This window comes from Megalobrama amblycephala, linkage group LG9 (assembly GCF_018812025.1).
Source record: "Megalobrama amblycephala isolate DHTTF-2021 linkage group LG9, ASM1881202v1, whole genome shotgun sequence".
Lineage (NCBI taxonomy): Eukaryota > Metazoa > Chordata > Actinopteri > Cypriniformes > Xenocyprididae > Megalobrama > Megalobrama amblycephala.
The window spans coordinates 3,393,624-3,407,115 of NC_063052.1; the positions used below are offsets into that span (position 1 = coordinate 3,393,624).

At 37.0% G+C, this 13,492-nt stretch overlaps 1 protein-coding gene across 1 annotated transcript; it reads right to left on the reverse strand.

Annotated features, from left to right (window-relative positions):
• Positions 1 to 2,923: 2,923 nt before the first annotated feature.
• On the reverse strand, positions 2,924 to 5,948 carry irx1b (iroquois homeobox 1b). The gene is made up of 4 exons (XM_048201229.1): positions 5,503 to 5,948; positions 3,859 to 4,831; positions 3,679 to 3,751; positions 2,924 to 3,254 (listed from the first exon to the last, which is right to left on the reverse strand). Exons 1-4 carry the CDS (start codon positions 5,746 to 5,748, stop codon positions 3,209 to 3,211), a joined length of 1,338 nt encoding a protein of 445 aa, XP_048057186.1. The 5' UTR covers positions 5,749 to 5,948; the 3' UTR covers positions 2,924 to 3,208.
• Positions 5,949 to 13,492: the final 7,544 nt, after the last annotated feature.

Consider the following 13,492-nt stretch of genomic DNA (forward strand, 5'->3'; position numbering starts at 1 on the left):
TTTAGTGTTGGTTTAATCAATCATTAGAGTAGACTCAACTTAAAGATTTTAAGTTTATTCCACTCATTCAGTTTGAATTCAGGTAACAAATTTAACTAAGTCTAAACAATATAGCTACTTAAATGGCTACTTATATAGCTACTATATACTATATATACAATATAGCTACTTAACAATATACTTACATGGTTTGAGGAAACCGATTGCCTTAAAGCAGTGGTCTCAAACTCAATTCCTGGAGGGCCACAGCTCTGCACAGTTTTGCTCCAACTCTAATCAAACACACCTGATCCAATTAATCGAGGTCTTCAGGATTACTAGAAACTTCCAAGCAGGTGTGAGTTGGAGCTTGGAGCTAAACTGTGCAGAGCTGTGGCCCTCCAGGAATTGAGACCACTGCCTTAAATGGTTTAAGTTAATCAAACTCAAAGTAATAAAGTTATATAAGACTAAGGATAAACTAACATTGGTACAAAGCAATGATGTCAGACAGGGCCATTGTAAAACTCAATAAGTTCAGAACACTCCAAACATTTAAGTAACGAACTCAATTCATTAAATTAATTTCACTGTTCTGTTATTAAATGTCGTACTGTAAGTATTGTTCATGGTTAACTAATGCAGTTAATAGTCTTAACAATGGAAATCTTATTGTAAAGTGTTACCTACATTTTATAATTATATCAGGAAACATTTGGTCACTAAAAAAATAAATTGATCACATACCAGGAAACTATATGTGTTGGCGTTTCCAAGGAACAGAATAACCAAATTGTTTATGAAGAACCTATGTGATTTAAATTACTTTTTTTCCCTTCAATATTCAAAAATCCTTGAAACCACCTCAAGAACCTTATATGGTGAAAAAAGCTGAATGACAAGAAAAGGCTTCTTTGCTGAATCTTGTGAAAACAAGCATTGGATAACCTTTTTATAAGTTTAGGGCTACATGGATCAAAAACAAACCATAAGTCAAAGATTAATAACAGAATACTTTTTGACAGTTGAGGTACTTGCCTGATTGGTCAGGTAGTCACCACATATTTACACGCGTTGGAGTGATTAATTTTCATATCAAGCAAAAAATAAATAATTTTCAAACAACAGTCAGTGATTTAATGGATCTGGTTTATTTCCCACACACACTCACAAGTGCTCCGTGTTCTTGGCCCCAGTCTGACCTTTGGGTTTGAACCTCGGTCAAAATTATATGTTTTACGAACTTCTCGCTGAGCACCGCGTTTTCAGGAATGTGTGGTTTTGCTGACGTCTTGTATCACGAAAAGCTTTCAGAATGTCTTTTTACTGATTGGGAATCATGTGTTTGATTAGGGCATCCATAAATCAGTCTATTTGTCACACAGTAAGAATGTGACCCGATCCAGATGTGCCTCTGTCACTAACTTTCTCTGTTCCTTTCTCTCTAAAACACTTACTTTACTGCAGCATCTGCGACAGAGCAAACAGAATATAAACACACTTCCAAACACTGAAAATTAATTCACGTCTTCACATAAACCTTTTTTGGCCTGGGTGGCGGTTTATTTTCTCTGAGGTTTGCGGAGGTCGTCGCTTCAGAGGTCCCGCGAGAGGTGCCTGTTTTTCACGCTTGTGTAGGTAATGATGTATAATAAGCTTCATAAATAGTATTAACAAACATACGGCTATAATGCTTAACAGAACATTATTGTACCCTGTATTAAAATATGTAGGCTATATATTTTCGTGTGTGACTGTATAGGCCTATACCAGTAGGCTATTGTCGTTTAATATTTGTTTGTGCCTGAATGAAAGTCGACGGGAAAAGAAGTGCTTCCCGTTATTAAATCATATCTTCGGCCGCGTGTCTGTTATCAACAGTTAGAATTCTACAACTTTTTGGTTCACAATTCTTTTTTGGTAAATAATAAAATATAAAACGAACTTTTGGGTTAATGGACCCTTTTTCCTGGTGTTGAGACACCACAGAGCTCCGATAGTTCAGGTGTAGATCAATCTCCTTTCTCAGCAGGCCTTTATATTGTACTTATCACTGACATAATCTCCATGCACACCCCACTCTCCTCCGAGTATAACACACATGCTGTGCGCTGGCATTTGAACAGCTGCGATCCATATTCCTCTGTCTCCATATTTCAGTCAGCTGTCGAGGTTGTGTAAGGAGAGCTTTCGCCTTCTGTTGAAACCGCGCTATGAACTCTCATAAACAATTTAATCGTGCATAACTAGTCATTTGTTTGAATTTCAACTCAAAGGTATGCATCCCCTCACCTTATTTTTAAACAAGTAACTTTGAGACCGACATATTTTAAGAACGTTCTACGTCATATTCTGTGGATTCTTACAGTTGTTTACGTCACAGGAAAAACGAACAATCGATGCAATGATCGATTCTATTGTCTTTTTAAATAGGCTATAATTAGCCTAGCTTTTAAATTCTTTTGAATTTGAATAATTTCGCATTCCAAACATAAATTTGAAAAAGTTGCCAATAGATGTCGCCGTTGCCTATTTTCAAGCGGTAACTTATGTTTCAACACATTGATAACTTTAGTCATTATTAATGAATTATCCCAGCTTATTTAAGATTTTTTTTTTTTAAATGTCGGTAAAATCATATTCTTGTTTGCAATTGGCCGGTTTTGATACGTTATTTTTTGAAAATCAATAGCTTAATATGATATAATTTTGCTAATGTGGACATTATGTCGAAATATCAAAGTTATTAAAATCATATTTCACCACTTACATTAATAGAATTTTACCATTTTATAATAGGCCTATATATCATTTGCTTCCTTTACAATTAAAGTAGGAAAATTACTAACGAAAATGCTCAAATGACGTGTCTTAATTCAGTCATGGATTTTGAATAAATAACTCACAATTATTTAACTTATGATCATAGATTTCAGTAACACAATTCATCTCATTTTCTTTATTACACAAAAATATATCATTTTCACAATTTCTGACAAATAACTCTTATTAACTCTGTAAAAGAAATGCAGGCGAGCTACACGGTAAACTCAAACATGCTGAAATGAATATAAATGAAAATACAAAAAAAATGATATTGCAAGATGGGAGCGTATTAAGAAATACAAAAATTATTTTGGTCTATCTGATGACGTAGCTATATGCTGTTATTGTATAGTCACATTTTAGTTTCGTTAAATAATTTAGAGGGTTCTGATAAGTTCTGTGTTCATGAAATAGTCTTCAGAGCGCGTTGTGATGTTTCATGATGAGACCTGTATGAGTAGAGAAAAGGAAGAAATGGGCAAAATGAGTCAAAATGCACTTCAACAAATGACACTACGTCAGTAGAATTATATGTATCTCGATGCAAATTTTGCTGATTTTCTCCGGTTAGTCGTTAAATAACTTTAATTGGCTAAGCCAAAACCACATATCAGTATTTAGGATTATTAATAAAAATGTGTGAATCAAAGTTTCATTACTAGGCTATTTAAATCTAAATGGAAAAGGTGTCTAAATATTTGAATGTATTAAATAATGAACTAATGATATATGATGTAAAAATGTAATTGTTATAAAGTCTCTCCGAGTCTTTCTTTTGACTTGTGTGTGGAGTGTTTTTGTGTTTATTAAAGTTTAATGTGATCAAAACCAGTGCTTGAAAATAAAAACGATGTGTGCATGTCTATAAATTACCTGTCATGGATGACTGGAAACGGTGGTCTGGACGCAAGTGTTGGAGATTCAATTCTCTGAACGTTCTCTTGATCTAAATAAAATTCAAAAGATAAATAAATGAAAAAACGAACTTGTATTTAACTGAAACAGCAGCGACCAGAATGTTGTTGAAAATGACTTTGCATATTGAATACTAACCATTATGTTTGAGACTGAAACTGTCGGATGAGTTATCGCTGTCTAGACATGGAGACCCAGAGGCAGACGAGGGTTTCTTTTCGGGGTTCGTAACGGGGCTGTGGTTTGGGAAGTTACTGTTATGACTCAAAAGTGAGCGCACCCCCATCAGAGAATTTGCACTGAGGAAAGCTGCGCTCGCCCAGTTGTGTAGTTTCCCAATCTGGCAAGTATAAATTCCGTTAGTGGAGAGGAAAGCTGGATGGGTCGAGGGTGAGGCCCTGAGGCCTGCAGGCGTCGAGGAGACACCGAGTTTTTGCGTGTTGTCGGGACTTGTCGCCGTCTCCGCCAAAGACCAGATTTTGGGTTTGCTGTTCCCAGGCCTCTGACACACTGGTCCACCAGGAGACACTTCACCGACGCTTTTGACCACACTTTGTTCTTTATTACTACTCGACACAGGGCTGTCCATGTTTTTAAGTGCCGGTGAGGATAATATCCGCGGTGTTTCTACGCTTTCTCTCTCGGGTTGATTATCCGAGGTTTCCTGGTTCTGATCTCCTCTGGGCTCCTCAGCCTTGTCAATATCGATGGTCTCCAGATCGATTTCTTCCTCGTCGTCATTTTTGTCCGCGTCGTCCTCATTGTCGCTATCGAAAATTCGTCCGTCTCTGTCCTCGGCACTGCGACCCCAGGTCACTTTATTCTCCTTCTTGAGTCTCCGACGCGCGTTCGCGAACCAGGTGGACACCTGCGTGAGGGTCATCTTAGTGATGATGGCCAGCATGATCTTCTCACCCTTGGTTGGGTAAGGGTTCTTTTTATGTTCCTGAAGCCATGCTTTCAGTGTGCTGGTTGTCTCTCTGGTAGCGCTTTTGGCCCGGGCCGGATCTCCGTACTGGTACTGGCCGTATGGGTAAAAACCGGGCGCTGTGTGGACTGCAAATCCTGGTGGGTGAGCCCCGGGGTTATCCTTCAACTCATACTGCGACCCCTGGGGAATGCAAAAATTAACTATAAGTAAAAGTTTTTTTTTTTTTTTTTTTAAACCATCAGAAATATGTAGGCTATAAGAAAGATGAGGTAGGTGTGTAAAGCCTCATTCTTTGTTTTTTTTTTTTTTTTTTTTTAATTTAGAAGAAGAGAATTAGTGAACTGACTATTTCAGCTCTTCAGCAAACTTCTTATGAGCAGTTCACTTTAAAACAAACAAGTACAAACAAATGCAAATTACGAAGAACTCGTTTCAAATTTAATCAGCATTTAACGACGCTTAAAATGTAAATGTTTTCAGAAAGTTGTTAGAGTAAATTAGTTAAATAAGAATAGCTGTAGAAATGCAATAACTATGACTCGTGGTTAATTTGATTTATCTGAAATGTATGTTTGTGCGAGTAAAAATGTACAAATTACAAAATTATAATTTGTTCTTTTTAACTAGGCATTTATGGATAATTATAAAAAAGTTATTCTGTGACTTCATGCAACTCTGAACATTTGGTAAAGATGGTTTTTATCTTTTCGAAACGTTGCCAATTTTTAAGATTTAGCCCTGACAGAGGCGCGTTTAGTGTTTCATTCATCAATTTAAAACATTGTACAAATATTTATCGGGAATGGACAGTAAAATACTTTCAAAAAGTCAAAAGTATAAAAGTATCTTACCATCTGAGACAGCAGGGCCAGCTCGGCACTGTTGTAAGGTAAAAAGGCGCTATAGTTTTGCACGGTCCACGGATTCGCGTACATGCCGAGCATTGGCGTGATAGCAGCTGCTGCAGTCGCGGGATTTGCGCTGTTCTCCGAGCTTCCCTCGCGTGGAGATGACGGCATGACACCCGTGCGCTCAGCTCCGTACACCTCTTGGGAAGCGTTTAGGAACTGTGGGTAACCCAGCTGGGGGAACGACATGTCCAACTCCCGAGGAACTCTGACGGAGATTTACAAGAGAGAAGGGCAATCCACTTTCAATCACGGCAATAATTCTCGCTTGGTGCAGAAGCGCGGTCTCGTCAGGAGGAACGTCTAGTGATGCGTCTACCCTCTGGACCTCTCACAATTTGAAGTTGACGGCTTGATTGGCATGCTACTTAAGCGCGAGGCCCCTCCTATCCGAGGCCACGCGATAAGTAGGCTGCAGTGTGTGTTATTGTGTGTTTGTGTGGCAGTGTAAACGAAGTACTTCATGCGTCTTGTTCGCGTAAAGGTGTTGAATATGACAACAAATATCGAAATCTTTAAAAATAAAATAAGAAAATACAATTTAAAACAATATTAAAAACAGTGTTGCTTAACATATGTATCGTGTAACGTATTTGACGCCCCTGATATTTAAAATAATTAATTTAGAAAAAGATTCAAAATATTGTGAAATTGTTTATTTGAGCGCATAAATTATGCAAAAGTGCTACAGTAAAAGTTGATTGCTAGTTGTTGGGTTAACTAAGTTGTCTTATGATGTGAAATATAATATTTTAAAAGACAATACATGTATTTTTATTGTAAAATTAAATATGGGTTTTATAAAGGGTAGAGTAGGCTACATATGATAAAATTATAAAATAAATACAATAGCTGCTTATACGGTTATATATTGTTGACATTGTTTTATTAAAAGATATAGGTAAAAGTATCATTTTCCCAGAACAACAATTAATGGAGAGGAAAATTTTTATTAACTTGTAAGTTATCACGAAGCCTTCCATTATGAAATATTCATAGTGTAAATACAGTTTTCCCAATATCTTGATACGATTGTTTTCTTCAGCAACCTACTATAGAAACAGACTGGATTTAGTAAAGCAAATGCCATTTGCAGTTTCAGTTATTAAATAAACACTTTTTTTTAAGCTTTTGTGTACTAAGCGTGTGTTCATTAAAGTTTGCCATTGATGATTTGACCATTAATTGATTGTGCAATGCCGTATAGCATCTCCAGTCAATATTTCATGTTTTTATTAAGCATTTTCCACACGCGCATGCTGCTCATGAGTTTGAAGCGGCTTCTACGTCTAGTTGGTGTGGAATCGTGAAGAAAGTAATAATGGAGCGTAATAGTGATTTGATGGAGCGGAGAGAATCATCATCATCACTCCCTCCCTCTCACAGCGCGCGCGCACCCACACAAGCGTTCACACGGCGTGCCAGAGAGGGTCTCAGCAATGTCCAACAGGGAAACAAACGATCCCGTTTATGGTAATTTGCACATTAGCATCACACAGGTTGTCCCGTGATAAGGTGACAGGTTAATGAAATGCTCCATTCAGAGGAGCCATTTGATCCCTCTGAGAGGTTGTGATAAGGAGCCAACCAGAGAAGCCTGCAATTAAAATCACAGCCTATCTCTCCATCCCAGTATATTTTCTCTCTCCTCCTCTCATCCACTGCTGGTAATGAGGGCTAACACCCCTGTCTGCGCTAATCCTCCCCCTGGGTGCACCTTGCTATCAGATGTTAGCTTTGTAATTATTTATCCAAAAAAGTCATAATTTCATGCTCGAGTAGCAAATGAGTTTGGCGAGCTGGTTAGTCAATTCTCTTCGTGTCCTGCGAAGCGGAGAGTGAGATTTAATGATTTAATTACAGCAGTTAGTCCTCCATTTGGCAGTAAGCAGTTTTACATTTTAAAATGGCAATGGAATCACCTGCCAGTGACGTTCTCAGGTGCATCCAAACATGTTTTCACTAATACTGAGATGATCGGTCTATCATTAGGGGAAGACTTCACATTTATTTACACCAACCACATTTAGTTGTTTAAAGCAGGATTCATTGCAGTTTATGGACACTGGAAAGGATGTGGTACACTTTCCTCATCAGTGAATTATACACAGACATTAAAAAAAGTCCATATGGCTAGTGTTGTTTTGTTAAAAGGTGCCAAACCATTAGTGTTTATCATATTATATATTTAGCATCATGGTCCCACTTTATATTAGGTGGCCTTAACTACTATGCACTTACATTTAAATTAATAATTTGATACAATGCACTTATTGTGTACATACATGGTTTTATATTGTACTTTTTAAAAACACCTGCATGTAATTACAGCTGTAATTAATTTCTGTAATTACATTTATAATTACCCTGTTGACCCATCCCTTACCCACCCTTAACCCCAAACTTGTCCCTAACCTTATCTGTATCGCACACCAATAGCAGCAAAAGTGTTTTGCAATACAATATATATTTATTTTTTGATGTAAACACATAGTAGTTTAGGCCACCTAATGAAGTGGGACCATCATAATGTATATATTTATCATATTAATTAAACTGCTTTCAATGCTTTATTCACTTTGCAAACATCAAAAATCCATAAGAGCCTGAAATGGTCAATTAATTGATTTCTCATTCATTTAGTAACCTTTTTATTTTCACAAGCTACCTGGGTTGAAATTGTATATATGGTTAATGTTCAAAGATACATTTCAATACAAGAATTGCATAAGAAAATAATGGTTTTTAAATGGTTCAGTCAATAACCCTGTTTTAGGGTTCTTATAATTTGATTATTTGGTTCTTTGAAAGATAAAAAGTTTTTAATGTTACATATTCTTCAGCCCTTACAAGTTCAAAACACTGCTTCAGGAAGATACGGAGCACAAATGAATCAGTGTATCGAATCTGCTGTTCGGAGCGCCAAAGTCACATGATTTCAGCCGTTGGCAGTTTGACAAGCGATCGGAATCATGATTCGATACACTGATTCATTTGTGCTCCGAATCTTCCTGAAGCAGTGTTTTGAAATCGGCCATTACTAAATAAGTTGTTATTTTGTTTTGTTTTTTGGCGCACCAAAATATTCTCGTCACTTTATAATATTAATATTAAACCACTGTACTCACATGAACCGATTTAAATATGTTTTTAGTACCTTTATGGATCTTGAGAGAGCAAATGTCATTGTTCCCTATATGGAGGCCTCACAGAGCCATCGGATTTCAACTAAAATATCTTAATTTGTATTCCGAAGATTAACGAAGGTTTTATGGGTGTGGGACGGCATGAGGGTAAGTAATAAATGACAGAATTTTCATTTTTGGGTGAACTAACCCTTTAGGTATTTGAAATATTATCATGGAATTAGCATGTATGTGGCTAAAACATAAAATTGCTATGTTAAAAGGGAAGCCCTTATATAGGTTAAAATGAAAAATGTTCTCCAATGCCTTGTAAAACCATTTTAGAACTGATATTTGAGTGTGAGTATGGAGATCTTGTAGAATTGGCATGAAGTATCGATTGTGTTTATTTTCTTAATGCACGTTAGTGGTATTTTTAACAAATTTATTCATGTATATATACATTTTGGTACTTGTAATTACTATGTGTTTACATAAAAAAGAGTGGTTGATACAATGTAGCTTACTTATTGTGTTCATGTTGTATTGCAAAACACTTTTGCTGTTATATTGAGGTAAGGTTGATACGGGTAAGGTTAGGGGTTTTGGTGGTATGGGTAGGTTTAAGCATGGGTTAAAAGGTAGGGTCAACAGTATAATTATAGATGTAATTAGCCAACAGGAATTAATTATGGATGTAAATACTTGCAGGTATTTTTAAATATAAGTACAACATTAAAACATGTATGTACACAATGAGTACATTGTATCAAATGATTCATTTTAATGTGATTAGTAGTTAAAGACACTTAATATAAAGTGGGTCCAACTTCAGTATGCAATGCCCACTTTTAACTATCCAACTAACAACCAATGGACAACATTAAAGTGTTAGTTCACCCAAAAATGAAAATTCTGTCATTAATTACTCACCCACATGTCGTTCCACACCCGTAAGACCTTCGTTCATCTTTGTAACACAAATTAAGATATTTTTGATGAAATCCAAGGGGTATATGACTCGTCCATGAACAGCAATTTAACCACCATTTTGGTCCAGAAAGGTCGTTAAAACAGTCGGCATGACTGCAGTGGTTCAGCTTTAATTTTATGAAGCGACAAGAATACTTTCTGTGCACAAAAACAAAAATATGAGAATGCCGACTCCTTATTGGCCGGCTCATGCGTCAGCATCACACAAATGCATCGTGCTGCTCACGTGAACAGCCTCTGCCAATACTGAGTCTGCTTTCTGATGTAGAACCTGGAAGCGCTGAACGTAAACATAGTATGAGAATAATTGAAGAGAAGATATTGTTGAATAAAGTCTTTATTTTTGTTTTGTTTTTATGCACAAAAAGTATTCTTGTCATTTCATAAAATTAAAGTTGAACCACTGCAGTCATGGTTTTACTGATGTCTTTAGTACCTTTCTGGACCTTGAAAGTGGTGGTTGAATTGCTGTCTATGGACGAGTCATTTACCTCTTGGATTTCATCAAAAATATCTTGAATTGTGTTCCGAAGATGTCTTACGGGTGTGGAACGACATGAGGGTGAGTAATTAATGACAGAATTTTCATTTTTGGGTGAACTAACCCTTTAAGTTCCGCCAGAAATAAATTCTGTCGCAACTTCCTTTTCATGCAGAATTTACCACTGTTGTGCAAAGACTGCCAAATATTTGTTACACTAAAGGACTTTTTCATAATTTGCATCTCCTGCCTGGCGTTAGGATAGTAATTGAAGGTTGGTCTCAGTTTACAGGCCACAAAGAAGATCAAAATGAGTCGACTCCTCATGTGCATAGATGTTCTGAAGTGTGAATTTCATAAAACGCCGGAGAAGGAGAAAATTACTTTAGGTAGTGAATCAGAACATCTAAACTGAATGGCAGTACTGCTTTACCTTGATCAGTTTTTTGCTGACACAGAATCAAAGCATCTTTGAAACTCATTTTTTCCTGTGAGCACGTTAAGCTTTTTTTTTATCTTATTGCATACATGTGAGTGAAACGAGCGCTTCCTCTGCCTCCAACCGTGAACGTTGAAACAGCATGGTTTTAATATGAAGGGTCTGACCCTGATTGTCATCTTTCACTCCATCTCCATCTGCCTCTGTATCTGATTTGATGACACGGGGGACCGGGGCTCATTTTGCAGTCCATTAACAGAGGGCAGGACTCCAGTTCCCATGGGTCCTGGTTATCCCCCCTTCCTCACCCAGCTACCCTCATCTGGTGAATCTCCTCACCTCTCTAACCTCCCCCCTCAGTTGCTGACCTTTCTAACACTGTTGGCTAAACATTGCCTCCCTCTGTAATGAGCCATTAAACTGAATGCATTAATGACCATTTACTTTGTGTGTGTGTGTGTGTGTGTGTGTGTGTCACTGCACTGTGAATCTGACTGCAAGGGATTTTACTGCAATAGATCAAGGGTTTTGTTTTCATTGCATATACGATGAATGCCATCATATCTGTTGTCCTTGGATTGTTGAAGTGCTTTATTGTGTTATAATATCCAGACATTTTTAAATCCCTCAAGAAAGAAAGAAAGGTAATCCTAATGAAGAGGAGATTAATTACCCCCATTTGTGTGAATGTGTGTGTCAGACTTTGGCATAAAAATGAAGTGTGTGTGTGTCGCCCCTTTAGTTGACAGTACAGGAGGAAGTGTGTGCCAACATTTCCTTTCCTCCCGGATGTCCTCTAACAGACCTGCTCTCTCAGACCATGTGTCGTTTAACTCTTTGTACACACACATAGACAAATATTTGTAACAATTAGTGGTCTTAGCGTCATTTATTGTACCTTAATCTTAATGGTTCTAGTACAAATTTGCTCAAGTCACAAATTCAGAAACAAATCTGTAGATTTGTAGATAGGATTATCTAGTAAAGAAGTTAAATCTACTAACACTTATTGGTGGGAGAATTTTATTTAAACCAAACCAGTCCATTTTAAAATACAACTTAAATGCAAACAGTAGCAAAAGCCAGCCAATGAAATAGTCCATAAAATGTCAACTACCAATTAGAACACAGCAGTTCCAATTCCACCATTTCAAAAACTACAATAGAAGAGGAGTATGAAACTCATTTATAAGTTGTTTTGGATGAAAGCATCTCAGACAATTTAAAAGTAACTCATCAATTTGTAATGTTAAAACAAATTACATAATATATTTTTATAACAATTTTGTAGAAACTTCACCCCTATACCGGAAATAAATGTCTAAGATAAAATATAGAAATCACAATAAAATAAATCTAATTAGTCTGATAAAACTCCATGGAAATCAGTACAATATCAAATTGTCTTAACCTTTCAGGATTTCCTGATACCTCTGCACACATTGTCCTGCACCAATGAGCCAATTACCCCTGGAGTGTGTATTAAGAGATGACCAGATGACTGTGCAGTGGAGCTATTGTAAGTGACAAAGACTCAGTGATAATGAGTGTAGGATCCATTGACGAACAGCAGTTTGATGCCATCACAGCTTCATTTCCCTACTTAAGGAAGGAGGACAAAAAAAGTGAAGAAAGGAAAGAGCAGAGATTGAGAGATTTTAACACTGATGACCCTTTTAGTGTGATGCTCTGATTGCGGTCTTGAAAGGTTTAATTGACATAACATTTAAGGAAAATGAGCTGTTAGTTTAAACAAGTGGTTTTCAGTTGGTTGTGCTTCAGGACCCAGATTTAATATTGGACATCAGTACCAAACTGATTATCATACAAAAGTAACAAAATTATAAAATATATAAAACATTGTAATTGCATCAATAAAAACAGTCATTCAGCAGCCTAACACATGGAACACACACTGGGCAAATGTTGCATTAGTTCTAGCCATTTTGCCAAATGACAAATTAATTTGCGCCATATTAGAGCGTTCGATTCGGTGTGCAGCCTTTGACGTCAAAAACAAACAATATGGAAGCTTTTTCTCTTCTTTTTTTTTTTAAAAGTCAAATTATTTTGTTTTCCAAACTGCACATGATCATGGTTAGTTCACTGCTTTGCATTAGTTGCATTTTCCCCTTGCCATCTGCAACCCTTTCAGAACAGACTTCTGACCCATTTTTAGGTTGTGACCACCAGTTGAGAATGGAGTCAAAGACAAATATGTATTTTTGTTTTAAATATCAAAAAAAGTTAATTCAGGTACAATTATACAATTACTTTTTAATGTACTTTTAATAAAATAAAGCACACTGGCAGTAAGGTCTTCATTAGGATTTGATAATGGTCATATTTTTGATTAAATTCTTTGTAAGCCGTGGTCTGCAGCCCGAGGGAGAATGCTTCAGCTAATACCTCTTCATTATCAATTAGCGGGCGGGTTAAAGTTTGTATGTAATCGGTTCTTAAGAGAGTCAATAGGTGTCATTAAACGTCAGAGATCCTCTGATAACGTGAACTCAACCCAGGAAAGGTCAACTGCCTGTGGCCTGATACAGTAGATCATTGTCCAGACCTGAGCGTGGCTGGGCCGATTCAGTTTCACCGGTTCACCAATTAACCACTTCTAATCCACGCTGTTTGCTGTTAAACTCAGCTCCATCATTTCCAACAGAGTTTCTGAATTTAACAGATGTTTTACACGATTGCTGACTACATCGGCAAACCCCTCCGCCCCCTTTCGCGAGGGCAACAAAAAGCTTTCAAGCAGGCCCATTTTAGAAGGCCTGCATTTGAATCTGTTTCACAGTTTATTTATTCCTTTGTTTCAGTGCTAGTCAGTTTAATGCTTAGCATGCACTATTAGCAATTAGCATTGCTTTCAGGCTCACTAGGTTGCTG